This window comes from Oryza glaberrima, chromosome 6, assembly GCF_000147395.1.
Source record: "Oryza glaberrima chromosome 6, OglaRS2, whole genome shotgun sequence".
In the NCBI taxonomy this organism is placed as follows: domain Eukaryota; kingdom Viridiplantae; phylum Streptophyta; class Magnoliopsida; order Poales; family Poaceae; genus Oryza; species Oryza glaberrima.
The window spans coordinates 26,513,249-26,537,656 of record NC_068331.1 but is presented as its reverse complement, the minus strand read 5'-3'; the positions used below and the strand labels follow the sequence as shown (position 1 = coordinate 26,537,656).

The window sequence follows — 24,408 nt, the reverse complement described above, 5'->3', positions numbered from 1 at the left end:
GAGTGAACCCTGGTTAGTAATAGTAGTACAAATCTGATTGACTTTTAGAACCGTTCCAAGTCTCCTCTTGTATATTACCCACGACCATGGCTGACCTGGAATAGTTCAAAGTCTCCTTCTCCTGTCGATATCCCAAACCGAAGTTAAAAGACTGTACATAAATACAGATGGATTCTTGGTTTCGATCGGATTATGTAGCTACATGTTCTGATATTGTTCTACTACTAATTTAGGCATATATGGCGGCAGTACAAGATGATGCAAATGGAGGGGGTATTAAGTATCTGAACAAGCGCATCCGGTCGTCGTCACAGGTCGTCGTGCTTCTTGCCGCCGGCATCGTGGTGCCGATGGTCGTGGAGCACTCGAACAGCAAGAAGCAGTCGTCGCTGCACCTCCCAACGGAGCTCTCCGCCTTCTTCACCTTGTCCTCCGGCCTCTTCCTCCGCGGCATCCTCGTCGGTGAGTTCCACGAACCACGACCATGTCGCCGGCGCTACGTCGCCATCAAGGTGTTCGTCCATATTTGCGCGCTCTTCCTCGTCTCCCTCTCCTTCTGCCTCACGCTCATGATGCGGATGAACGTCGTCGTGACATCGGTGACAGTCGCCGCCACGGCGGTGCTCATCGCGCACCGTCTCTGGCAGTGCGCGAGAACGGAGCTCGACGACGATCTGGACGCGTACCGTGACTTCGACGAGATAATCCACCAGCTGATCGAGCTCGCCAGCCACATCACGTCCATAATCTTCTTGGGTTGGTTCGGCATGGCCTTCTTCTACTTCGTGAACTTCCCGGAGGAGGCCCGCGACGCACGGTTCCTCCTCTCGGAGTTCTTCACGTTCATCACCTCTGTCGCGGCGTCACTCACGATGCTCAAGGCCGTACCGCGGTTGCGTAGGACGTTCCTGACTCTGACACTGGCGGCGGAGCTCGAGGCCATGACATGGGCGCTCGTCTCAGGCGTCGCGGCGACGGCGATCGCGATCGCGGCGTCCAAAGTGGGCGGGTACGCGGCGCTTGCTCTCCTCCCGGGGGCGGTGGCGCTCGCGGCGTGGGTGCTTCCGCCCCGGTGGCTGCCGGCGTTTCTCGAGTACGGCCACGGCGGCGACGAGCCTTCCTCGTCGCACGGCTTCGTGAGCGTGGCGCTGACGGTGTTGCTGGCCGTGCTGACCTATCACGCAAAGGGCGGGGGGATGTCCAGCATGTACGACGAGGCGTTCGTCCTAGTCACCGCTGCCGACGTGGTGGCGGCGCTGGGATGGAGGATGTTGACGCAGCGGATGGCAATGGCCGACGGCGGTCGAGGGCTTAAGGCGGCGGCGAAGATACTGTCATTCTTCACGGTCTGGCTGCTGGTTCTGAGCATAATGGCCTTTTTAGGTATCTTGTTCGGCTTGTAGTTTGTTCCGGCGCAATAGTAATCTGGCGTGCTCAGCTCGTAATTTGTAAATCAGTTGTTAACTGGAGACCTGGAGTAAATAATAAAACGATTGGTGTGAGAAAAATAGCTGCACCTAGCTGTTGTATATTTGAACGCAAACCTAATGTTAAGGATAATCCGAGTGAGTACGTCTCCTGTTCTCGCTCTTGGAATGACTCTGCTCAACGGCGTATGTGTTGGATTTGGATTAGCTCGAGCAGACGGGGCAACGACGCGCACAGCAGGTCCAATCGGCAGAAATGCCGTCACCACCACCGCGCCCGTCGTCGTCGCCGCCGGTCTTCACCCATTTGCACCACTACCTCTAGATCGTAGAATCGCACAGCAAAAACTAAGGCAGCGTTCGAGAGGGTAAGAGAGGGAGTTTGTTTGTTTCGTTTTTCGCGCGCACGTTTCTCAAACTATTAAACGGTGCGTTTTTTACAAAAATTTTCTATAGAAAAGTTGCTTTAAAAAATCATATTAATCCATTTTTGAAATTTAAAATAGTTAATACTCAATTAATCATGAGCTAATAGCTCGCCTCGTTTTGCGTATCTTCCCAATCTCCTCAATCCCCTTCTCCTCAAACACACCCTAAGTCAACAAAAGAGAGTGAATAGTTGAAGTATTCAAAAACTAAAATTTTTAGCGGAATAAAAAGTTACTCTCGAAATCAATGGAGATCGATCTGACCAGAGTTGATGCATCGATCTGACCGCCCGTAGACCTCCAGTCTGACCGACGTTCGAGCTCCGGTGTAACCGCCCCGTCAAACCGTCGTCGCCCGTCGCCGCCACCGGTCTGACCGCAGCGGTGCTGCTGGTTTGACCGTCGGTGCCTTGCCGAATACCCGAGCGAACACAAATTGAAGATCTCTCAAAGTAGATTTAATTGTATTGCTTATTCGTGTTTACAAAGTGCAACAACAACACTCTTCTTGGTAATCTCGACTAAACTCGAAACCTTAACATTTCTCTAAACTCAACTATCACAAAATCTATATCTAGAGGCCTCAACACCTCTACTAATTATACCCATAGATAGGCAGCCTAAAGTCACGAATCCAACTCATACTCAAGTCCTGATCCCCTAGAAAACATTCCCGTACAAGACACAAACTTTACAAACTCCAATTATACCAATTCTGGACTCATAAAACTCTTTGCACATATTACTTCCAGAATGATGTCCTTCTACATGCATAAACTTAATGATCCTCTTTTGCATGTTCCAAGTGTCATCTATCCAATGAACTATGATGCACATATAACTTTTATTTTGGTTAGATGTCCACATGTCCATGGTTGTGCTAAAATGGCATGAGGGTGTAAGCAAATGCAGTCACAATTTCTTCTTTTCCTCTTCATATATGTTTAGAATATCCTTTCTCATAGTAATGCGACTCTTAATTGGAAAAGTAGGGCGTGAAGACTTAATAAAATCCACAAAGTAATCATGCTCAAAAATGTTAAAGGGATACTCATGCATGATGATTGCCATATAGAACTTTTTCAGGCTAACCGCCTCGTCATACTTGTAAGTCTCAACAGCTCCTTCAGTACCATCTTCACTCTTTTTCATCTGTAGTTGTTGTTGACCTGACTTGATGTTATGCCCGTTTCAGACATTTAAGCCGAACGTGAGGCGTGGCCGGGCGAAACGGGCCGGCGCTCGAAGGAGAGCGGCCCACGGCCGGGTGAGTCATGGCCCACGCGAGGCAGGCCGGTGGACGCGGTCCACCGCTCCGGGCGCAAAGTGGGACCCACAAGGCGGCGACCCAGTCCACGGGGAACGGGTGCACGCAAGATGTGACTAGGCGGATCAATGGACGTGGTCCGGGCGCCGGGTGGACCGGATGGCGACAGGCCCTGGGCCCACGTGCAGTCGCTAGGCTCTCTGTGGGCAGCGCGTATGGGAACGAGGAGGGAGGCCGACGTGGCGGCCACGGTGGCGTCGAGAGGAGGAAGACGGCGCCGGCCACATCCAACGATGGGCGGCGGCGGTGCTTCACCGGAGCACGGCGCGACGAGACCGGAGAGGGGAGGGGCACCGGAGTGACGAGTGGGTCGAGGGGAAGCGAGCCAATGGTTTGGATTCGAATGGGAATGGACGGCAAGAACGAATCACGGCGGTGCTTGCCGCCGGCGAGAGGAAGAGGGGTTCCTCGCCGGAGCGGCGAGGGACCGATTCCGCACGTCTAGAGCTACTACACGGTCTCGGGAACTCATTTCAAGCGACTGTTTGAGTGGAGAGACGCTAGGGAGCGACGGTGATGACGAGAGGCCTCCGGGACAGAGCAAGGCGGCCGGCGAGCTATGACGAGTGGCGACAGGGCTAGCACAGCGTCTACACGCCTCAAACGGCGGCGGAGAGGCTAGCTAGCTAGCGGCCTAAGTGAGAGATGAACGGAGGGATGAAGTAGCTACCGTGATGGGAAGGGCGCTGTGAAGTGTGAAGGACGGTCGTCGGCGCGAGACGTGATCCCCCGGCGCGCTCAGCGGTGGACGAGAGCGGCGAGGCGAAGACGAACCGAGTGTTAGATTTAATTGGGTAATTGATCCATTTAAATCAATTAAATCAAATAAATTCCAAGGCTCATTATGCTAGGAATTCATGTGTATTTATTCTTTTATGGGATATCAATGGGATGAAGAGTTTTGAGAATTAATCCATTTGATTAGGGAATTGGTAACTTATATCAATTAGTCGTAATTGATGGATGGTTGATGGTTGTGTAGTGGAGGATGGTTCATGGCTAGTTGATGACAATTAGTTGCTCTATTCCTCTTCCTATTCCATTGGTAACTTACATCAATTACTCCTAATTAATTGTTGGTTGATGGTTGTGTAGTGGACGATGGTTCATGGCTAGTTGATGACAATTAGTTGCTCTATTCCTCTTCCTATTCCATGACTCTTACTCTTCATCTTCCATTCCTCTTATAAAATGAGAATGGATTTGATCTCCCGCGAGAATAGTGAGACACACTTTCATCCATTTTCCAACGTTGTTGCTGCTACGGTAATCCTATCCCGACGAGTGTGTGCACACGCGTTGGGAGAGTAGGCCTCCGAAACCACGCGCTGCTGCGACGTTTGTACGGACGGGCGGGCGATCAGGTTTTTGGGGAGCGCAAGGCGCGACTACTCACTGTTCGTCAACATCTACTTGACCTTCACCAATATGTCGAACACTGGAGACAACGGCAACACTGGATACAAGGAGAAGGAGGCTCCCATCAACACCAACGGAGGCAATAATGCCTCAAACTCCAGCGGAGTACCATTCTTGGGGTATAACCTTCTAACATTATTTCAATTAGAAGTTTTACTGTTAATGTTCATCGCAATGTCAACATTGTGTTATTATGTGATTGTTGATGCTTATTCTACATTATGCATGCTCATGTTGATTACATTCACCACTATCACTGGATCAAATCCCATTGTAAATATCATGTTTATTATCTTGTTATTTTGGATTAAAATATGCCGAATTATGACCAAATTTCCAACAATCCAAAAACCTGATAGGTCATTTTCGGTAGTTGGCTTTGCTGCAACACTGAAACCACATGCTTTTGATGGTTCTAATTATAAGAGATGGAAAGCACGTGCACTACTGTGGTTGACAGCGATGCAATGCTTCTATGTTTCACGGGGCAAACAAAGTGAACCGCCTCTCTCTCCTGAGGAGGAGGCTAAGTTTGAGGCTTCGGATTGCTTGTTCCGTGGAGCATTGATCAGTGTACTCGCTGACAATATAGTGGACGTGTACATGCACATGCCTTCAGGGAAGGACATGTGGGATGCACAGAGAGACAAGGGGCGGAGAGAGGAGGTCTAGCCCGGGAGCGAAAAAGGGAGGACGGGGCGGTGGAAAGGGAGTTTTGCTCGTTCCGCCGCTTTTTGCTGACATCGTCGACGTCATCCAAGGCCTCGCCGCTAGCCGTCAAACTTCTAATCAAGATTTGAAAACTTTCGATTTAAGTTTTAAATTTTTAAGTCAAATTTTAAAAACTTTCAACTCAGATTTGAAAACTTTCAACTCAAATTCGAAAACTTTTAACTCGAGAATCAAGATTCGAAAACTTTCAGGTCCAGATTTGAAAAATTTGAAAACTTTCAATTTGAGATTTGAAAATTTTCAGCTCGAGATTTGAAAACTTTCAACTCGAGATTCGAAAACTTTCAAATCAAGATTTGAAAAAAATTAACTTTCAACTTGAGATTTCAAAACTTTCAACTCAGATTCGAAAACTTTCAAGTCGAGAAACGAGATTCGAAAACTTTCAAGTCCAGATTTGAAAAGTTTGAAAACTTTCAACTCGAGATTCGAAAACCTTCAAATCAAGATTTGAAAAATTTTGAAAATTTCCAAATCGAGATTTGAAAACTTTCAAGTCGAGATTTAAAAACTTTCAAGTTTAGATGTGAAAATTTTCAACTCAAAATTTAAAAACTTTCAAACTCAAAACATGCTAAAAGATAAAAAAAAATAATCAGAAAAAATTGGGAAAAAAACGGAAAAATCGGCAAAGAAAACGAAAAAAAAGGAGGAGGGGCGCACGCGCCGGCGTGGGCCTTTTGGGCCCGAAACGCGCGCCGCCGGCGCGCGCGCGTTAGCTTTTCTGAAGAATGTGGCGTGGGCCTCTTGCTCTCTTGATGGGCACATTGGTGGAGAAAGGGGCTTTACTCCCGGTTGGGAACCCCCCTATAGTCCCGGTTATATAACCGGGACTACGAATCCGGGACTAAAGATACCCATCTTTAGTCCCGGGTAAAATAACCGGGACTAAAAATCCATCTTTAGTCCCGATTGGTGATGGTAGGAGCAGTCCCGATTATTTTTTTTTCTCAAATCGATCTGCTCCCTAAATATCCCCGATCATATTCCCAAATCATCCCCAAATCAAAGTAGCATCACAGATCTGGAAAGAAATACATCACATATTGGAAAAAAATGCATCACAGATCACAATACATCACATCATAAAATCTCAAACAAAAAATACATCACAAATCCTAAAAGAAATACATCACAACTCCCAGATCAGATCCAATATCACATATATCACAGATCAAATCCAATGAATCAAAAATTCAAAAAAAACGGCAGCAGAGAGGAGGGCGCCGCCGGCCTCCCGGCCACCATCCTTGCGGCCTCCGTGCGAGCTCGGCCGGCCGGCCGCCGCGCCAGCCCGCCCGAGCGCCGCGACCCCCCGCCTGGCCGGCCGCCGCGCCAGCCCGCCCGAGCGCCGCGACCCCCCGCCTGGCCGGCCGCCGCGCTAGCCTGCCCGAGCGCCGCGCCCGCCCGCCCGTCTGGCCGCCGCGCCAGCCCGCGCCGCTCCCGCCAGGCGCCGCTACTCCCGCTCGGCCACCGCTCAAAGAGGAGAAAGGGAGGAACGGGAGGGGAAAGGGGAGAGGAAGGGGATGAAGGGGGAAAGGAAGGGATGGAGAAGGAGTAATGAGAGGGGAGGAGATCGAGAGGAGTGCGCGGATAATAACTGAGTGGCGCGCGGTTCGGGGTACTCTTTACTCCCGGTTGGTATCTTTAGTCCCGGTTGTTTATACCAACCGGGAGTAAAAATAATTGGTATAAACAATTATTTTTGTGGCGCGCAGATAATATCTGGCGCGCGGTTCGGGGTACTCTTTACTCCCGGTTGGTATAAACAACCGGGACTAAAGATCTGTTTTTAGTCCCGGTTGTTTATACCAACCGGGAGTAAAAATAATCGGGGTCTATCTTGAACCCCTCAACTTCTTGAACCGGGATTAAAAATGAACTTTAGTCTCGGTTGGTAACACCAACCGGGACTAAAGATCAAAAAGTACCCCTCAACTTTTAAACCGGGACTAAAGATGCTTTTTAGTCCTGGTTTTTATTAGAACCGGGACTATTGTGGAATTTGGCTGACTGACCAAAGATGGTTTCTCCACCAGTGGCACGTGCGGCGCATGTGGGCCAGACGGGCCGAGGGAAAAGAATGGGCTGGGCAAGGAGAAAACGGCCCAAGGGAACAAGGGAAGCAGAAAGGAATAAGTCCATTTTGCCTCCCTCATCTCTTGTGTGAATAATCTCCCTCAACCGGAAAACTAAGTATAACGCCTCCTTCTCTGAAAACCAGAGCAAATCACCTCCCTCGGCGGTTTCGGAGGCGGTTTTGTCCTACGTGGCAGCTTTGATTCTGTTGATTAGCTGAATCTGCTTGTGGGTCCCACTTGTCAGCGACTCTCCTCTTCCTATGTTCTCTTTTCCATCCCCCGTGGCAGCAGCGAGACGAGCACCGAATGGAGGACGCCAGAGCTTGGCGAGGTCACGGCGGCGGCATTCCGGTTCCGTCCACGTCGGACCAACGACGTGTAGTCCACGACCGCATCCGCGCTCTGGGCAAGGTGAGGCGGCGACACTGCCGGTCGCTGCTCAGCGTGGCGAAGGCATGCCGGATGAGGGAGAAGGAGGCGGAGGCTCCAGCAGGCGGCGGTCAGGCAAGGGGCAAGGCGGCAGAGAGAGAGATCAGAGGTGAGGAAGCCTCGCCGTCTCCCCTCCATCGCCCCTCGTCTTGCCGCGCCGTGTTGTCCTCCGGCCGCCACGGAAAGCCACGCGCCTCCATCCACTCCCCGACTGTCGGTTCCTTGCGCCACCACCCACCTTGAAGTACCCCGGAGCGCCATCGAGGCCGCGCTGGAGGAGGGGCGCTGTAGGGGAGGCGGTGAGGCTTCCTCACTTCCGCTCTCTCTCTCTCTCTCTCCGCTCCTGCCGCTCCGGGGAGCTCCTTCGGCCTTGCCTCCTTCCACCGCTGCCGCCATCCCCCTCCACAGATCCCGGTCACCAAACATCACCGCTGCTGGGAAGGCTCGCGGGGGACGGCTGTGTACGGGTGGAAGCGTAGTGAGGCCGAGGCTGGCGTGGTGGTTGGCCCGCTCCCGCTCGCTCGCTCGTATCACCGTCGTCGGCATCAAGGTCGGCTCACCCGGGCCCCGCCACGACCCCTTTCCCGCCGGGCAGCACGCGCGACGACCAACCAAGATCCCGCCGCCCCGCGACTGTCTCTGCTCTGCCGAGATCCCGCCACCCCGCGCACTCCCGCCTTCCTGCAGCTCCCGCTGCCCCGCCGCCCCGCCGAGCTCCATCCCCGCCAGCGTTCCTATCGCCGCCCCGCCGTCCTCCTGCCGCTGAGCTCTCTCCATCTCGGCTCTCGCTCGCCACCAGCGATAAAGAGGGAATAGAAAGGTAACTGACACATGGGCCCAAAATTTATTTTTATTGTTTTACTCACTGACATGTGGGTCCCATTTAGGTTTATTTTTATTTTAGTGCCATGTAAGCGCCACGTCGATGCCACATGGGAAGTCAACCCGCCAAGTAAGTGCCACGTAGGACAAAACCGCCTCCGAAACCGCCGAGGGAGGTGATTTGCTCTAGTTTTCAGAGAAGAAGGAGGTGTTATACCTGGTTTTCCGGTTGAGAGAGGTTATTCATGCAAGCGCAAGAGATGAGGGAGGCAACATGGACTTATTCCAAGCAGAAAAGACTTCTTCAACAGATTAGGGCTTGAGGGATTTTAGGGTTTTGGAGCTCGGATTCGAATTCAAATTTGATTTTTGTACTCAGGAAAATAGGGAGGAGTAAGGAAGGGATTCAAGGTGGAAATTTAATATTTTTTGGAATCAGGACAAGTATTTGACCATGATACAAAGGGAGAGATTTAATCTTCGGAATTTGATTTTGGAAAAAGGAATTTCGAGGGGGCGATTTTTAATGTCGATTAGAGGGAATCTCAATTCAAATGGAATTTTCGTGAATAGGTTTTTATTAATTTAGTTTTCAACGTCTCGCAAAAAGCGGGGCATTACATTTTCTCTGTTTACGTGCTCCAACTTAATCCAAGATGAATACTATAGTTAGACATTGGACTAGGGCTATGGTCATCTTTTCACATAACATGGATATTTTTGCCATAGTTGGCACATTGGACTAGGTTCACTGATTTGGACAAGCCTCATCTGTCAGGCTGCGTTGACCTCGTTACTTGATCTTCCTCATCCCCTTCTTCCAAGCTAAGGGTGTGTTTAGTTCACGTCAAAATTGGAAGTTTGATTGAAATTAAAACGATGTGACGGAAAAGTTGGAAGTCAAATTATGGTTTAAATTCAAATTATTTAATCAGAAATAAATATTATAATTGCTACAATGTATAATAATAAATATTTTAAACGTGTTTTCTTATAAATATTGACTTTTGTTGTTTCCAGAAGCTAGAACTGTAAAATAGCAAAATTTGTCAAGTACAGACAGTAGGAAAAGAGGATAAGGACGCAAGCAAGGAAGTAGTGTAGTTTGTGGACGTAAAACAGTGATTTATGTGTGTTTTAAGTAGGGGACAAGGCTTTGTAAGACATTGGTAACAGCAGTACTTTGAAGTTCATCCATTTCTCAAAAAAAAAAAAAAAATCATCCCTTTCAGACGAGAGCCGTAGACTTTGACAACTTTCTGGATTGATAAACATGAACCCCGCATATCAAGTGACGAACGGTCTCGCGTCCAGGAAATCGAGTGAACGGGTGTTGACTATATTTCCATATTGCCTTAAAATATAAACCGTACATGGTACACGCAGGAAGCGAACCAGTCAATCGAGCTTAGACGCAATCTTTCAGTAAGCCCAACACAACAAATCGTGTGCGTTTGAGGCAAAGGTATAATGTCTCGCTGTCGAGACGCCAAAAAAGTAGCTACCGTTACCGCCGAACCCACCGTGGCTGGCACCACGAGCCCGCGAGTGTGTGGTGGCCTCGTGGCGTCCGAGTCAAGTCGCACGCGTCCGCGTCCAACAACCGGCGTCTTCTCTTGTTCACCTCTTCCGTTTGGGATATATTAATTGCACTATATGCCACTTTTAGATGTGGCAATTAATTATTTATCATTGGACCCACATGTTATAGACACATGTGAACCTATAGGTTATTGAGATAGGTGTGACAAATAGTTAATTGCCAAATCTAAAAGTGGCAAATAGTTAAATGCCCCTCGTTTTGGAGCGTGTAAAATAACAGACTTTAAGTTAGTTATAAGCATATATAGAGAAAATAAGATAAGAGAAGTGAACTACAGACAGATTTATAGCTAGTTACAGCACGGACTATAAAACATCATATATGTATAACATGTATAATCAATTATTAATGATGTAGTATATATATATTTGTAATTAACTATACCTTTTAGATATATAAATATATTTGTAATTAACTATAATGTATAAATTAGTTATTAGATTGATTATATATGATTTGTAGCTAGTAGTTAACTATACTATTAAACTTGCTCTTAGGACTTCATCTCTTCCAAAACATTCTACGGCTGTGTTTATCGTCCTACTTTCCCAACTTCTACTTTTTCGTGTCCTCATATTTTTCAAACCGTTAAACGGTGTGTCTTTTTAAAGTAATTTTCATATAGTGTTTTTTTCCGAACTCTATACTTTTTAAAGTAAACCCCTCGATGTTTTTAAAGTTCTCGCCCTTGTTCGAAAAACGGTTCGAAAGTAACTGTGCTTTCAAAGTAACTGTGAATGGGAGAAGTTACTTTAAAGTAACTGTGTTTTACAGCTGTGTCTTTTGAAGAGCAGATACATGTAAATCAGCTATAAACATATTTTGAGGAGATAAAAGAAAAGATAGAAGACTAGCGGGTTACAGATTTATAGCTAGCTGTAACACAAATGATTCCAAGATGCATATGTGTATGACATGTGGGACCAAGTATGAATTATGTAGTAGAAGTATATGTTATACTACTTCCGTCCAAAAAAAACCTCAATCCTGAGTTGGATTAGTTTTTTTACTGAGGGAGTAGGTAACTATTGTATGAGTTGGCTACTAAATTAACTATTAGATAATTTGAAGCCAGTAGCTAGATATACTATTAAACTTACTCTAAAAGGGTGTTTATATAGATCCAGAGGTGTAAAGTTTTTGAGTGTCACATCGGGTATTATATAGGGTGTCGTACGAGGTGTTCGCGCACTAATAAAAAACTAATTACAAAATCCGTTAGTAAACAACAAGACGAATTTGTTAAGCTTAACTAATCTGTCATTAGCAAATGTTAACTGTAGCACCATATTGTTAAATCATGGAGCAATTAGATTTAAAAGATTCGTGTGCAATTAGTTGTTTTTTTAGTCTATATTTAATACTTCATATAGGTATTCAAACGTTCGATGTGATATGGTGTAAAATTTTTATGTGGGAACTAAATAGGGCCTGAGCTATGTTTCTTGCTACTTTAACTGAGGTCCCAAACCTGCAGTGTCAGCTTCTGGCTCAGCTATTGATAAGTACCCCTTCCATCAATTCCAAAATATACTGTAGTAGTATTTATTATATACTCCTATTGCTCAAGTCCGTCTAAATGTACTAGTGGGTATCTAATCGTCATATATTAAAAGATGAAGCGAGTGATTGAGTGGGTGAGATCTTCAGTATCCCAAGAAAGGTTAAGGGCTTGTTCGGATCGAGGGATTCATGGAGGAGAAATGCAGTATTCCGATTCCCATAGGAATTGGTACTGTTTATGCATTCGGAATGGAGGATTGTTACTTAGGAAAAATGGAGGAAACTTTGCTACGGTGCTAATTTCATAGGAAAACTCCAGGGAAAAAAAATCCAGTCAAACCTCTTTGTTTACATTCCCGTTGCGTAGGATCGAGGCAAATGAAGCCATGATGCCACTAATAATGCAAGGCTTAAGCATCTTCAGGTTTCTCCTTTTTAATATTTAGTGCTATTATTTATGATAAGACTATGATTAACTCTCTAAAAAATAGTTAACTCTCTAATCAGCTTTGCATATATCATTGTTTCCTGTGTTTTTACATGGTTCATCTAGATATCCATTCCTATGAAATTCCTGTATTTTCAAATCTTATGTTGTACACATACATTCCTATCATATTTCTATGTTTTTTCAAAGAAATTGCTGCGCGTCGGGCGCTCGATGGGTGCCGAGGAAATCGGGCGCCGCGCCGCGTGCTCCCACCCCTCCGTGCGTCCCCGCCACGTGTCTCCACCATATATTCCGTTGCAACGAATCACCCACATATTTTTGAAACCCTCTATTAAGAGAATTCGTTTTATTTTTTGTTTCACAAAAAAGTTTCACCTAGTGTACTCATAATGTTTCACTATGTATAGATCTAATGTTGCAGTGAATTGAAATATTCTTTTGCAACAAATCACCTACATATTATGGAAACCCTCTATTAAAGGAATTTGTTTCATTTTTTTTCCACCAAAAATATTTCACCTAGTGTACTTATAATGTTTCACTATGTACTCCATTCGTCCTATAAAAAAACCAACCTAGTACTGGATGTGACACATTCTATTACTATGAATCTGGACATACCTCTGTCCATATTCGTTGTACTATAAAGTGTCACATCTAGTCCTAGGTTTGTTTTTTTTGATGGAGGGAGTATGGATCAAATGTTACAGTGAACTGAAACATTAATTCTTTCGCTATTTGCTGAAACATTATTTTTATATAACGTGAAACAGTGCGCGATTTAAACGATTGAAACATTTTCGATCTACTTAGTAAAATAATTTCGATATACTTAGTGGAATATCGTACAATATTTAAAAATAATTCAATAATGAGCTTAAAAAATCATCGAAATATATCCATGTGTGGTCTTGTTTTAAAGATTTAATTGCAACGAATTTAATGGTGTAATCGGATCATGATTTGGATAAATAATATAAAAAAAAGTTTAAAATGGTTTTACACGCATGCATCAAGCTGACGTTAACGTGGCATGGACGTCCGATTTTCCCAAACCGGAATCAGGCACCCGACGCCTCCTTTTTTTCAAACTTACATTCCGAATAAGCCCTAATTAATTTGGTAATTAACCTCCATCCACCACTCTCTCTCTCTCTCTCTGCCCACCCACTCGCTCGCTCTGGGCCCCAACGTCGAAAAGTTCGCGCCACACGCCACGCAGATTTCGCCGATGGCCCCCTTGCCTTAACCCAAATCTCGTCCCACTCCTAGCCGGTAGACACTAGCAAGGGCACGGTTGCAAATTTTACAAACGTGATTCACCTTTTTGCTAACAATTCACATAAGAAGAAACAGTAGAGTCAGGAAAAGGCGCGGACCAAAGAAGCGGGAACTACGATACTCCTACTCCTCTCTCTCTCTCTCTGTTGGTCTTCGTCTTCCTCCTGCTCTTCTCCTCTTTAAAAAGCTTCCAATCCCCCTTGCTGACGCGGCAACGCATCTTCTCCTCTTCTAGGGTTTCCTTCATCTTCCTCCGCTCCCTCCTCCTCGCACCGCGCCGCCTCGCCTCTTCGTCCCCAGATTCAGATCTAGCTACTACTCCTACCAAGGTGCGTAACTACGTGTGCATTTTACTATCTGCCCGCTGCTTGTTCTGATTGATCGATCAAGGTACGCATCATAAACCCCTCGATGCATTCATTCCAGTATATATTCCCTGATATCTTTGTTCGAATCGAGGAATTTCGACGGAATTTGTCACCCGATTCGCACGTCTCTATTGGAATATGCTATGGGGATGTGTGAATTTTGAATTCTTTGTGCCGTCTTCTCCCCCTTCCGTTTGACTGCGCCGTGGGCGTCGCCGCTGCGGGGCTCACGACCTCGAGCTATCGGGCGCTCCCCCCTTCCGCGCTTGCTCGTCGATCTGCTGCTCCAGCTCATATCCCCTCCACCGCGCCGCGCGCGCGCGAAGATTCTAGCTAGCCTGACCCGGAGGAGGGAGGGCAAGCCGAGGCAGCGGAAGGAAGGAGGAATGGAGCCATGGCGCGGCGGCGCCATGAGGTGGATGCGAACGGACGGAAGGGGAGAAAGATAGATAGCACGGAACAAAACAATCCGCATCCTTGTTTGTAAATTCTAGAAGCCGCTGTGAATTAGATGGTAAATTCCGAAAATGGCAAGCGCGAAATTTCTTGGTTCGGATGTGTGTCTGTGGAGCTCGATTTTGATAGGCGGGTTTAATATGATAGGCTCGAAGGAACACCATAGAGTAAAATCCATAAACCCACAAGTTCCATTGTATGAATTAAGTTTTAGGTCTTAGGTTTTTGAGACAGTTCGTTGCAAAAACCCAGTTCGATCGATCTAGCATTGTTAAATTTACTTGAAATTATGTGATCTCAAATCTAAGATCCATATAGATCTGCTGATGTTATGGTCTGAAACTGTGATCACTTCTGGTGTATAACTAATCCCTTTTTAGCTGTTATGTGCTATGCTTTGATTCGGCCAATTGGTCGCTGCAAATTTTGTTCTAGTGCTGTTGCTGACTTGCTGTGCCACGGTGGTATATATGCATACATCAACTTCTCATCGTTGGAACTCGGCAAAAGTTTTTGCTTATTTAGCCCTAAAATCTGTCAAGTAAAGAACAACTCATACAAGCAGAGCTAAGATTCATAAACCAGAAAGCTCTCAAAGGTTATCCACGCACACCTGATTCTGAAGATGTTGTACAAAAGGATCAGATTAGTGAATCTCCATTGCACTCAGGGGCTGCAGCCCTACTCATGATCCTAAATATTCATTGATATTCCATTTTAAAACTTCAAAAACTAGAAGATGAAGACAAAATTATATACATTCAACCAATTGAGCCCTAGGCTTGGAAATATTCTGGCTCCATATATGTTCATCCAGATCTGACGACGATTATCTTTCACTCATGCTGCAGCCACTGCTAGAGACGGGGGACTTATCTCAAGACAAAGAGATGCAGGACGTGCAAGCTTTGCCGAATCATGGCCATCATGGGGAAGATATAGAAGCAGGACGAAATCACCCATCAAACCTGCCACCTGAGGTAACTCAAAAATCCTCAATATATATAATTGATCTTGATTGTTTCGTAGAAGCTGACTAGTGACTACTATCTACTGCATGCAAATCCACGAAGTCATTCGATCTCCTCCAGAATTTTACATGTTTTTAACTTTTACTTCAAAGCTTTTTTTTTGCGGGGAACTTTTACCGTATTTATTAATTAATTATTTTTCTATCCTTTTGATTTGCTTCCATATAAACTTCTGTTATTTTTATCCCAAAGCTATTTATGGCCTCAAAGATCCAGTTCATAGCATTTAAGCCTAAATACTCACAAACATAACCTTTCTGGATATTGTTAGCATGAAATATCAGCGAATTTTTTTGTGAGGATATCCATGTGTATCCCCAAGTTTATTCTCCCCCCATTTCCAAATATTTGACGCCGTTGACTTTTTTAAACATGTTTGAATGTTCGTCTTATTCAAAAACTTTTATGAAATATGTAAAACTATATGTATACATAAAAGTATATTTAACAATAAATCAAATGATAGAAAAAGAATTAATAATTACGTAAATTTTTTGAATAAGACGAACGGTCAAACATGTTTTAAAAAGTCAACGGCGTCAAATATTTAGAAACAGAGGGAGTATATGATCATTATGAACCTTAATGATCAGTGCGTTTGACGTTGCAGAATGGATCATCAACGAGTAGCATTGCAAGGAAAGAGGGCAAACGCCTGATGCATCACTACCTGAAACTTGCACTGCTCCTCGTCACAATCTCTACAGTCCCCCTGATTGACATTCTATTTCTTCGTGGAGATGCACTCAAACTTCCACATGGACTGAAATTCGCCGCCTTCTTTGCCTTCACAGCCTTTATCACCGCCATTTCCCTCATGTTCCACACCCTGAAGTTGATGACGATCAAGTCAGAGCGCATCATCAGAGCCATCAACCAGCTCAAAGTTTCCATAGTCCTCTTGGCTATCTCCATATCCTCCCTTATTTTGTCATTTATTTCCATCACTTGTTCTCTGCTTCCGAAGGCCTATTACTTCCTGCCCATTTCATTGGTCCCTTCCATCCTTGTTGGTGTATTTCACTTCATATATAATGGCAAATTCGATGTGAGAGATGTAAGGCCTGAAGAGAGTAAAGCTCTGAAGAAAGCACTGAAGAGTGCAACTCAGCTCACCTTATGTCTGGTGACAACATCATTCTCTGGCTTCATTGGAGATCTCCTTGGAATCTATCACAAGGCAGAGAAATTGGGTGGTCAGTATTCATACGCCAAGGTGTCGATCTTCTTCATGCTCGGTTCCGGTCTCGCCGGAATCTTGGCGCTGCTCCTTTGCAGGCTGCTGTCCAGCAGTGAAGATCACCGGATGTGGCAGAAGACTATACTAGCCATCGCAAACGCCGTCATGCTCGCGATGCTAGTGCCGGCGCTGCTGCTGATCGCCGCGACAATCCTTCACGGGCTCCTCGTGCCGGCCGTCGTCTTCCCAGTGGTCGCCGGAGCCGCCGCGTGGGCGTTCATCGAGTTCTGCACTGCGGCGGTAGGCGAGGAGGAGGACGTCGACGGCGGCGACGGGAAGGCCGAGCTGGGGACGATGTACGCCATCTCCGTGGCGGTGGCGTCCGTGTCGTTCGGGGCCGTGCTTGCCGTGTTCGGCGGGCTGCTCAGCGGCGCGGTGGGCAAGGCGCAGCTGAAGGTGTGCACGTTCTTCCTGACGTCGGCGTTCGTCGCCGCGGTGAGCCTGGGGGTGGTGGCGTCCACGGCGCCGGCAAGGAAGGCGAGCGTGGCGGTCGCGGCGGCGGTGCTGGCGTGCTGCGGCTTGGGCACCGTCGTGCTCGCTGCGCTCGCTCTCTTCTATCAAATCGGCAGCTAATTCGGCGCGTGATGGAGGACGAAGAAAAACAAGCACACGGATGACTGGTAGTACCTGTAAGGCTGTAACGGCATATCATAAGGTTTTCGATTAATTGCTCAATTGACAGGCAACATATATGTTGTGCATTCATTATTTTGGTTCTACATATGCATGCATGCATGCAATCATGTATATGCTGATTTCTGCAACGTCCAAAACCCTGAAAATTTGGACTTGTACTGTAAATTACTGTAGTACGAGATAAGCCTGACATATGGAATCTGAAATATGCAAAGAACCGAGAGATGTAATTCATCTTCCTTATACGTAGAAATAAAATGGAATCTGACATTGGTGAAGTAAGCTTTTGATTTTATACACATGTGATAGGCCCTATTAATTTGATCGCTACTACTGTGCAAGAAATTACTAGTAGAGAAATGGATGGAGAGCAAACGTAGCTGCAAAGCTATACAGTCAGAGCTGATTGAAGATCAATGTACTCCTATCTATGTACTGAAAATGTTGCAGTCTGCGTACGTCTGTGGCTTCAGAACCTTAATTATTATCTACTGTTCAAAAAGAAAAAAAACCTTATTATCTGAATATATTGAGAACTACTGGTGGTGGTCACTGAATTTTTTCGACGCTATCTGATTATATGCGTCCATACAACTTCTGATTAACTGAAACTACACGTGACTAGAACCTACTCCATCCGTCCCATAAAAAACAAATGTAGGATCGAATGTGACATATTTTAGTACGATGAATCTAGACAGATGTATGTCTAGATTTATAGTAGTAGGATATGTCACATCCGATACTAGGTTGGTTTTTTATGAGACGGAGGAAGTAAGTGAGTAGGTTGAAAAGAGACCGCCGCCCACCCACTTGTGGCTGAAGACAATAATGTACGTATGTGTCACGTCCGCACGTAGCTAGATTCCTTTCAATGTGGCATCTGAGTGAAGACCAGCCATACTCTTACAGTACTTAATTAATTTTCTCTGGTCATAAATAGCAAGTACTCCAGCTTCTATCTACTAAAGCTAGGAAATTACGCGGTCCCTATGATAGATACATGCAGTAGTAACAAACAAACTGCATATTTAATTGGACACACCAGCATGCAGATCCAGCAGCAATGAAAGTTAATTAATTCCTTAGACTATATCTTCTCCCTTAATTAACGGACTGATATGTTACTATCAACCTTTACGCGCTTCCGCTCTTATCATCTTATCTATATATAGACTGCTGCATGACACCCGACGTACGTAAGCATGAGCTGCTTCACGCATTAATGAATTCGATTAAAAGACCAAGAAACACTCACCATTAACATGCAGTACTGATGCAAATCAACTGATAAGAGATAAGATCGATATTGAGAGCTGTAGTGTGTGTCCCCACGATTAGTACTCTTGTCTTCCGCTCCCCAGATTTTCTATATAGAAACGACAACAATTAATACCGTGTTCCTGTGGACGATTGCAGACGCAAGATAGTCTCTGTCTCTGCTGATCGATCGATCGATCGACTGATTTGTGAACTCGGAGCAGTTCATGCACGAAGCTTCCAAGAAGCTACGTCGTACCTACGCGCGCGCTTCCACGAAGCTTCGTAGGACATGCTTTTTTTCCCCCTTAAAGCAGCACATCGGCTGTGTTTAGTTCAGCGGAAAGTTTATTTTAGTTAAAATTAGAGATGATGTGACTGAAAAGTTATGTGCATATGACAAATTGATATGATGGAAAAAGACTGAAGTTTGGATCCAAACTTTGGATCTAAATACAGCCATCTTTTGTATAGGAGTAGCCATATAAAGATATAGGCTAGCTACGCCTACGAGAGCTTCGTTGCCAACAAGCCGTGCGCAATTTTGCGTGAAATCGAACGGGAGAAAAAAAAAGATCGAGGCCGGAGGATTAATTTGTGTCTCGGTGATGCAAGGGGAGAGAGACGACGAGGCGGGTTGTTTTCCGGCGGGAGACGGCGGAGGCGGCAAAGGCAAGGCGCCGTCCCCGCCGCCGCCGCCGCCGAGCCACGAGATCGACGGTGGGCACCGACGCGGGCTGATCAGGCGGCGGCGGAGGTGGAGGCCTGTCCGCGGCGAGGTGTTCGCCGTCGGGTTCATGGTGGCTGGTGCCGCGTACTTCCTTCTCGCCGACGCTCTCGCGGCGGGGCGCCGGGACGACCCGGCCGACGGCGACGGCGACGACGACCCTTCCGGCGGGTGGTTCTTCGCCGCCTACGTGCTCTGGATCACGGGGCTGAACCTGTTGTACGTGCTGGATTATCTGATGAACTGACGAGCACTCTCGCGCGCGGCAACGCCGGCCAACTCCGGCCGTCTGCTTCACATACGGTAAGCCTTTTCGATCGCCGGCAGCCGCTACCACCCTCAACCAGCTACCGCAACCACGATCCCAACTGGTGGACGTACGATCGCACTTCCCATCGGCGATCGATCGCCGCTTAATTCCTTCCTCCACCAAATTAACCTGACGGATGATCGATCAGCCAGTACTCGCGACAGATCAGTTAATTATCGGTCTATACCCAGTCGACATGCATGATGCATCTATCTCCACCTCGATCTCCTCAAAAAGAGAGAGAGATCCATCCACCCTCTCCGATCCTTCCTCTTGATCATTCATTCTTGGAAGCAATTTCTACTGAATAATCTTGTGATACGCATGCAATTTCGCGCTTGCGTGCGTTACGTTTCTACGACTATATCCAGCTAATTGGCTAGATATGAAAAATAATCTGAATAATCTGCCCTCACGTGAATATGAAAAATACAAAAGCTAGGATCGATTTGATGGAAGATTTATCTCAAACACCACCACCACCAAGTCCCAGGATGTGCATGCGCTCGATCTCTGTCAACCTAGACAGCTTCAAGGTGAAGCGTCAAGAGGCTTGGTATTGTAATCTGAAGACTAATGTGTTGGCTTAATTTGTATAAATCCAAAGTGTACTACAGTACTACTACGTACGTACTCTCTGTTATGATGAGATCTACCGCCAAATTAATTAATCCGTGGGGTTTCGCTGCATGCATACTTGCTACATATGGACAAGCATGCATGCCTAAATTAAATGAAGTTGTGTACTCCTCAAGAAATTACTATACAACATATATATTAAGACATTCCCATTTTTATCTATCTTGTCTGCCAGATCTTGCATGTAGTTTTGATATAACATACACGGTCGTTTTGACTTTTGAGTAACGAAGATTTTTGGAATCAAAAGACGCTTAGCATAATATGGAAAAAGTGCAATAATGCTATCAGACGTCCCGGATACTATGAACGTACTGTGGCCAAAAATGTCTATATGATGATCCATCTCTATCGACCCAACATTTATTTATTTCTTATTTTCTACAGAGAACACCGTACAACACAGAAAATCAGATTTCTGATCAATTTTGCTATATATTTACCAACAAATTACTCTAAAATTTGTCAATTGTAAATGCAGTGCTAATTGTAGTGTAATTACATTGTAATTTGCATGTAACTACTCCCTCTGTCTCAAAATATAGTGGATTTGGGTTGGATAGGACATATCTCTGTTCAGATTCGTAGTACGTATTAGGATGTATCATATCTAACCAAAAACTATATTTTAAGACAGAGAGAGTAGATTGTAACTCGTATATAACTTTTATATGATTTTAAACCATTATATTTACTTCAAGATTCACGCAAGTGTATAAGAAATCATAGCGCGTGCACCTGTGAGGGGATTTGTTCCTGCAAACCCCGCTTTGCGAAAATAGCGTGTTATCGCGGGATTTTTGAAAGTTATATGCAAGTTACATTGTAATTCTATACAAATTACATTATAATTACACTATGCTTGTATTATATTTATATTTGACAAATTTGTGGTAGAAAATTTGTCAGTCCCTTTCTGATTACCCAACAAAAAATATGAACAGTGGACGCGAGTAGGGAAATCCCACCGTACAGCCCAACAGACAATTCAATAGGCCCAGATAGATAAAGGCCGTGGTTACTAGTGGAGAGCCTGTATGGGCTTTCACGGCCTCTTTAAAGAAAATATATTCCGGCAGGCCGGATAGAGATTTTTTTTATTAAAAATATATTTCAATGAATTTGGGCCAGATGATATTTTTCCCTGTGTGCAACTACTCAAGTTGCGCCAAAACCTTGTCTGGTGTAAATTTGGTCCACGCATAGTAGAAAGAAAAATTTTACTGTTTGGAGTAATATCTTCGAAGGGAAAATTCTTGCGGCCCAATATTGTCTACCTGGTATTCTCAACTGTCAAGTTAGACATACCTAGTGATTAGTGCAGTACATCGATCATTGCATCACTAATTCACTAGTGGTCGGCCAACTTGGAACATGGAAATCTCACCTAAAACTTAAACAGCTGAACTAGGAGCATGCAGCATCCATCAACACTCAACTTACGATCGAAACCATAATCCATGGACGACAAATCCTAGCTACTTTCAGTTTCAGTAGAGAGTCACAAGACAGAGATGACAAACAATCATCTTGGTCCGATACGTATACGACTTACATGTAGGGAAGACAGTCTCGTACCTGCTTTTGAGTTAGGGCCTGTGCATATATAGCCAAACATCATATCCTGTCCGAAATTCTTAACCTAAGCTTGTTACCTGCAGGAAAAGGCATAAGTGATAAGAGAAATTAATTAACAAGAAGCTACATATATATACATAGATTACACAGCGTTGAAGAACGAAGTGTTAACCCAGTCGATCGATCCCCTGCAAGGCTGCTGCAGACATGCAGCTAGCAGAAGGAACTGAACGGGTCGATGAAACTGAAGGTAAACTAAGTTCTCTAAGGCTCTAAGCTAGCTTGCTGGTAATGGATTATATGGATGAATAAACAGTGTGTTTCGAGACTATACTTACTTACCTCTGCAAATGGAAAAATGCTGAATGCTGCTCTTCAGTTTTCTGAATGGCCATGGCTCTTTTTCCAGCTCTCTCCAGATCTGCAATGCAAGTCGTCTATATGCCATCTTCCCAAGTCAAGGTCAACTGGTGAGAGTCTTGTTAATTTATAAATAAAAAATTTAAAAACAGCACTAAGATGAAGTCTCCACTACATTAAGCTTGCGTACCCTTTTCGTCTCTAGGTTTGGCACTGACAATGGGCCCATAAGTGGGACCAAACCGCACGCGACCCCATCTGTCAGTTACTGTTTTTCTACCTCTTTGCAAGTCTTCGCTGCGCCCGGGCGCGACCTAGTCAACTAATAATACAAGCACGTTACTACTAGTAGTTAGATATGGACCACGCTGTCGGAATTATTCATGGGCCCACAGACCGAATAATTGTTTGTCGTTATCCACGCTGTCAACATTACAATTTTGTCCACGAAACAAGCAGATAAAATTTCGTACTCCAGTTGAGAAGAGATTTCTTAGTTCTCAAAAAAAAGAAGAGATGAAGAAAATAAAAGCAAAAGTCGGGAATTGGCCGAGGAGACTGGAGATAATCTAGGCTAAAAATGGCGCCCAATAATTGCAGCCCAAATCTGGTACATCCATGGGCCTTATAACTCACGCTAGCCCCACATAATATGGGCTCAGCCCAGCCCATCACACAGGAGGAGTAGGAGAAAGAGAGAGAGTCCAGCCTATGGGCCCAGAAGTGGACTCCGCAAAACCGTCTCAGCTGCGTGAGCCGTGACGCGTCGCAACCGAGACGGCCCATGTTCTTCTTCTTCTTCCCCGCATTTAAGTAGCCCCAATCCAAAGAATACAAATCCCCCGACATAAATCGAGAAATCGTTGCGATCTGAAGCAAGGCGGCCGCTCGGCGCTCGCGATCTTCGTCAAGGTATGTATGCATCAGCCGCTTGATCCCTATTACCCTATACCCTTGGTTTCTGTTCGATTTTGCTCCGGTTAGATGACTAGCGATAGATCTGTTCTGATGATCCCCATCTAATTAAATTTGTTTCCGCTGGGTGCATCTAGTTCGATTTAGTTGCTAGTGTTTGCTACGTATGGATGTTTGGGGATTTCTCTCAAAATACTGTTGGTAGATTGATGAAATCATGGAAACAGGTTCGCTTAGATGATGAATATGGACCGCTAATATAGTCTACTCGATTTTACGATGTGGAGATTACTCCTCTAAGGATGCTCTGGTTTGTTGGTATACTGTACGTTTCAAAGTGAAATCATTCATTCCAGTACCCATTGATCCATCTGGTTCATATATGATCTGACCCCTTCAGAAATTTTCCTAATTCACTATTACATCTACCTGGAAGCTCTCCTGTATACTATAATCTTTGGGTAACTTGCATTACTTCCTTTAAACCATGAAATCTACGAGCTCATATGTATATGGTCCTCCCATTACTTCCGTAAACCATGAAATCTTCTAATCTAGGAGTTCATATGAATCTGGTGTTGGTTGTTTTTTCATTGTTTACTCCATGATTATAACAAGAAATAGATCATCCGTGTTCCAGCTTCTGTCTTGATTGATTTTCTCATAAGCCTGTCTTCTTTTCTTATGTACAGATGCAGATCTTTGTGAAGACACTCACTGGCAAGACCATCACCCTCGAGGTTGAGTCCTCTGATACAATTGACAATGTGAAGGCCAAGATTCAGGACAAGGAGGGCATTCCACCTGACCAGCAACGTCTCATCTTTGCTGGCAAGCAACTAGAGGATGGCCGCACCCTCGCGGATTACAACATCCAGAAGGAGTCCACCCTCCACCTTGTCCTTCGCCTCAGGGGAGGCATGCAGATCTTTGTGAAGACCTTGACAGGAAAGACCATCACTCTTGAGGTCGAGTCCTCGGACAAGATCGACAATGTGAAGGCGAAGATTCAGGACAAGGAGGGAATTCCCCCGGACCAGCAGCGCCTCATCTTTGCAGGCAAGCAGCTCGAGGATGGACGTACACTGGCTGATTACAACATTCAGAAGGAGTCCACCTTGCACCTGGTGCTCCGCCTCCGTGGTGGCCGGTAGGTTCAGATGTTTTGCTACGCCTGGTGGGCGGTGGCTTTGCGCAAATGAAGTTTGTGATGGTGTTAGTTTCAAGTTCCCATTTGGGTTTCAATCATCGTCGTGACACGATATATGTTAAGAACAACTCTAGTTAGCATCCTGCTTGTTCTTGATACTTGTCCCTGTTTTTCAGAAAAATCAATCCTGCTTATTCTGGATATGTGTTCTTTATTTCCAGAAAACGGTATGCTT

General features: G+C 45.4%; 3 protein-coding genes and 1 long non-coding RNA gene across 4 annotated transcripts; 3 read left to right on the top strand and 1 right to left on the bottom strand.

Moving 5' to 3' along the window:
* The first annotated feature begins 239 nt into the window (after positions 1-239).
* On the top strand, positions 240-17,232 carry LOC127777052 (uncharacterized). Its single transcript, XM_052303561.1, has 4 exons — positions 240-1,383; positions 13,573-13,832; positions 15,179-15,307; positions 15,969-17,232. The coding sequence occupies exons 1-4, from the start codon at positions 240-242 to the stop codon at positions 17,169-17,171; spliced, it is 2,736 nt and encodes a 911-aa protein (XP_052159521.1). The 3' UTR covers positions 17,172-17,232.
* Positions 17,233-18,614: 1,382 nt separating this feature from the next.
* LOC127777340 (uncharacterized) lies at positions 18,615-20,870 on the top strand. Its single transcript, XM_052303916.1, has one exon. The coding sequence runs from the start codon at positions 19,103-19,105 to the stop codon at positions 19,466-19,468; it is 366 nt and encodes a 121-aa protein (XP_052159876.1). The 5' UTR covers positions 18,615-19,102; the 3' UTR covers positions 19,469-20,870.
* Positions 20,871-21,373: 503 nt separating this feature from the next.
* On the bottom strand, positions 21,374-22,751 carry LOC127777341 (uncharacterized). Its single transcript, XR_008018317.1, has 2 exons — positions 22,091-22,751; positions 21,374-21,825 (listed from the first exon to the last, which is right to left on the bottom strand). It is a non-coding gene; the product is annotated as an uncharacterized LOC127777341 (long non-coding RNA).
* Positions 22,752-22,889: 138 nt separating this feature from the next.
* Positions 22,890-24,374, top strand: LOC127777339 (polyubiquitin). The gene is made up of 2 exons (XM_052303915.1): positions 22,890-23,020; positions 23,716-24,374. The coding sequence occupies exon 2, from the start codon at positions 23,716-23,718 to the stop codon at positions 24,175-24,177; it is 462 nt and encodes a 153-aa protein (XP_052159875.1). The 5' UTR covers positions 22,890-23,020; the 3' UTR covers positions 24,178-24,374.
* The last annotated feature ends 34 nt before the right edge of the window (positions 24,375-24,408 follow it).

Excerpts from the sequence above, each read along its gene's own strand:
- LOC127777052 (XM_052303561.1), top strand. The coding sequence starts at position 240 with ATGGCGGCAGTACAAGATGATGCAAATGGAGGGGGTATTAAGTATCTG. Across the intron at positions 1,384-13,572 it reads GAGCATAATGGCCTTTTTAG|AAACAGTAGAGTCAGGAAAA; the intron begins GTATCTTGTTCG and ends TCACATAAGAAG. Across the intron at positions 15,308-15,968 it reads CATCAAACCTGCCACCTGAG|AATGGATCATCAACGAGTAG; the intron begins GTAACTCAAAAA and ends TTGACGTTGCAG.
- LOC127777340 (XM_052303916.1), top strand. The coding sequence starts at position 19,103 with ATGCAAGGGGAGAGAGACGACGAGGCGGGTTGTTTTCCGGCGGGAGAC.
- LOC127777339 (XM_052303915.1), top strand. The coding sequence starts at position 23,716 with ATGCAGATCTTTGTGAAGACACTCACTGGCAAGACCATCACCCTCGAG.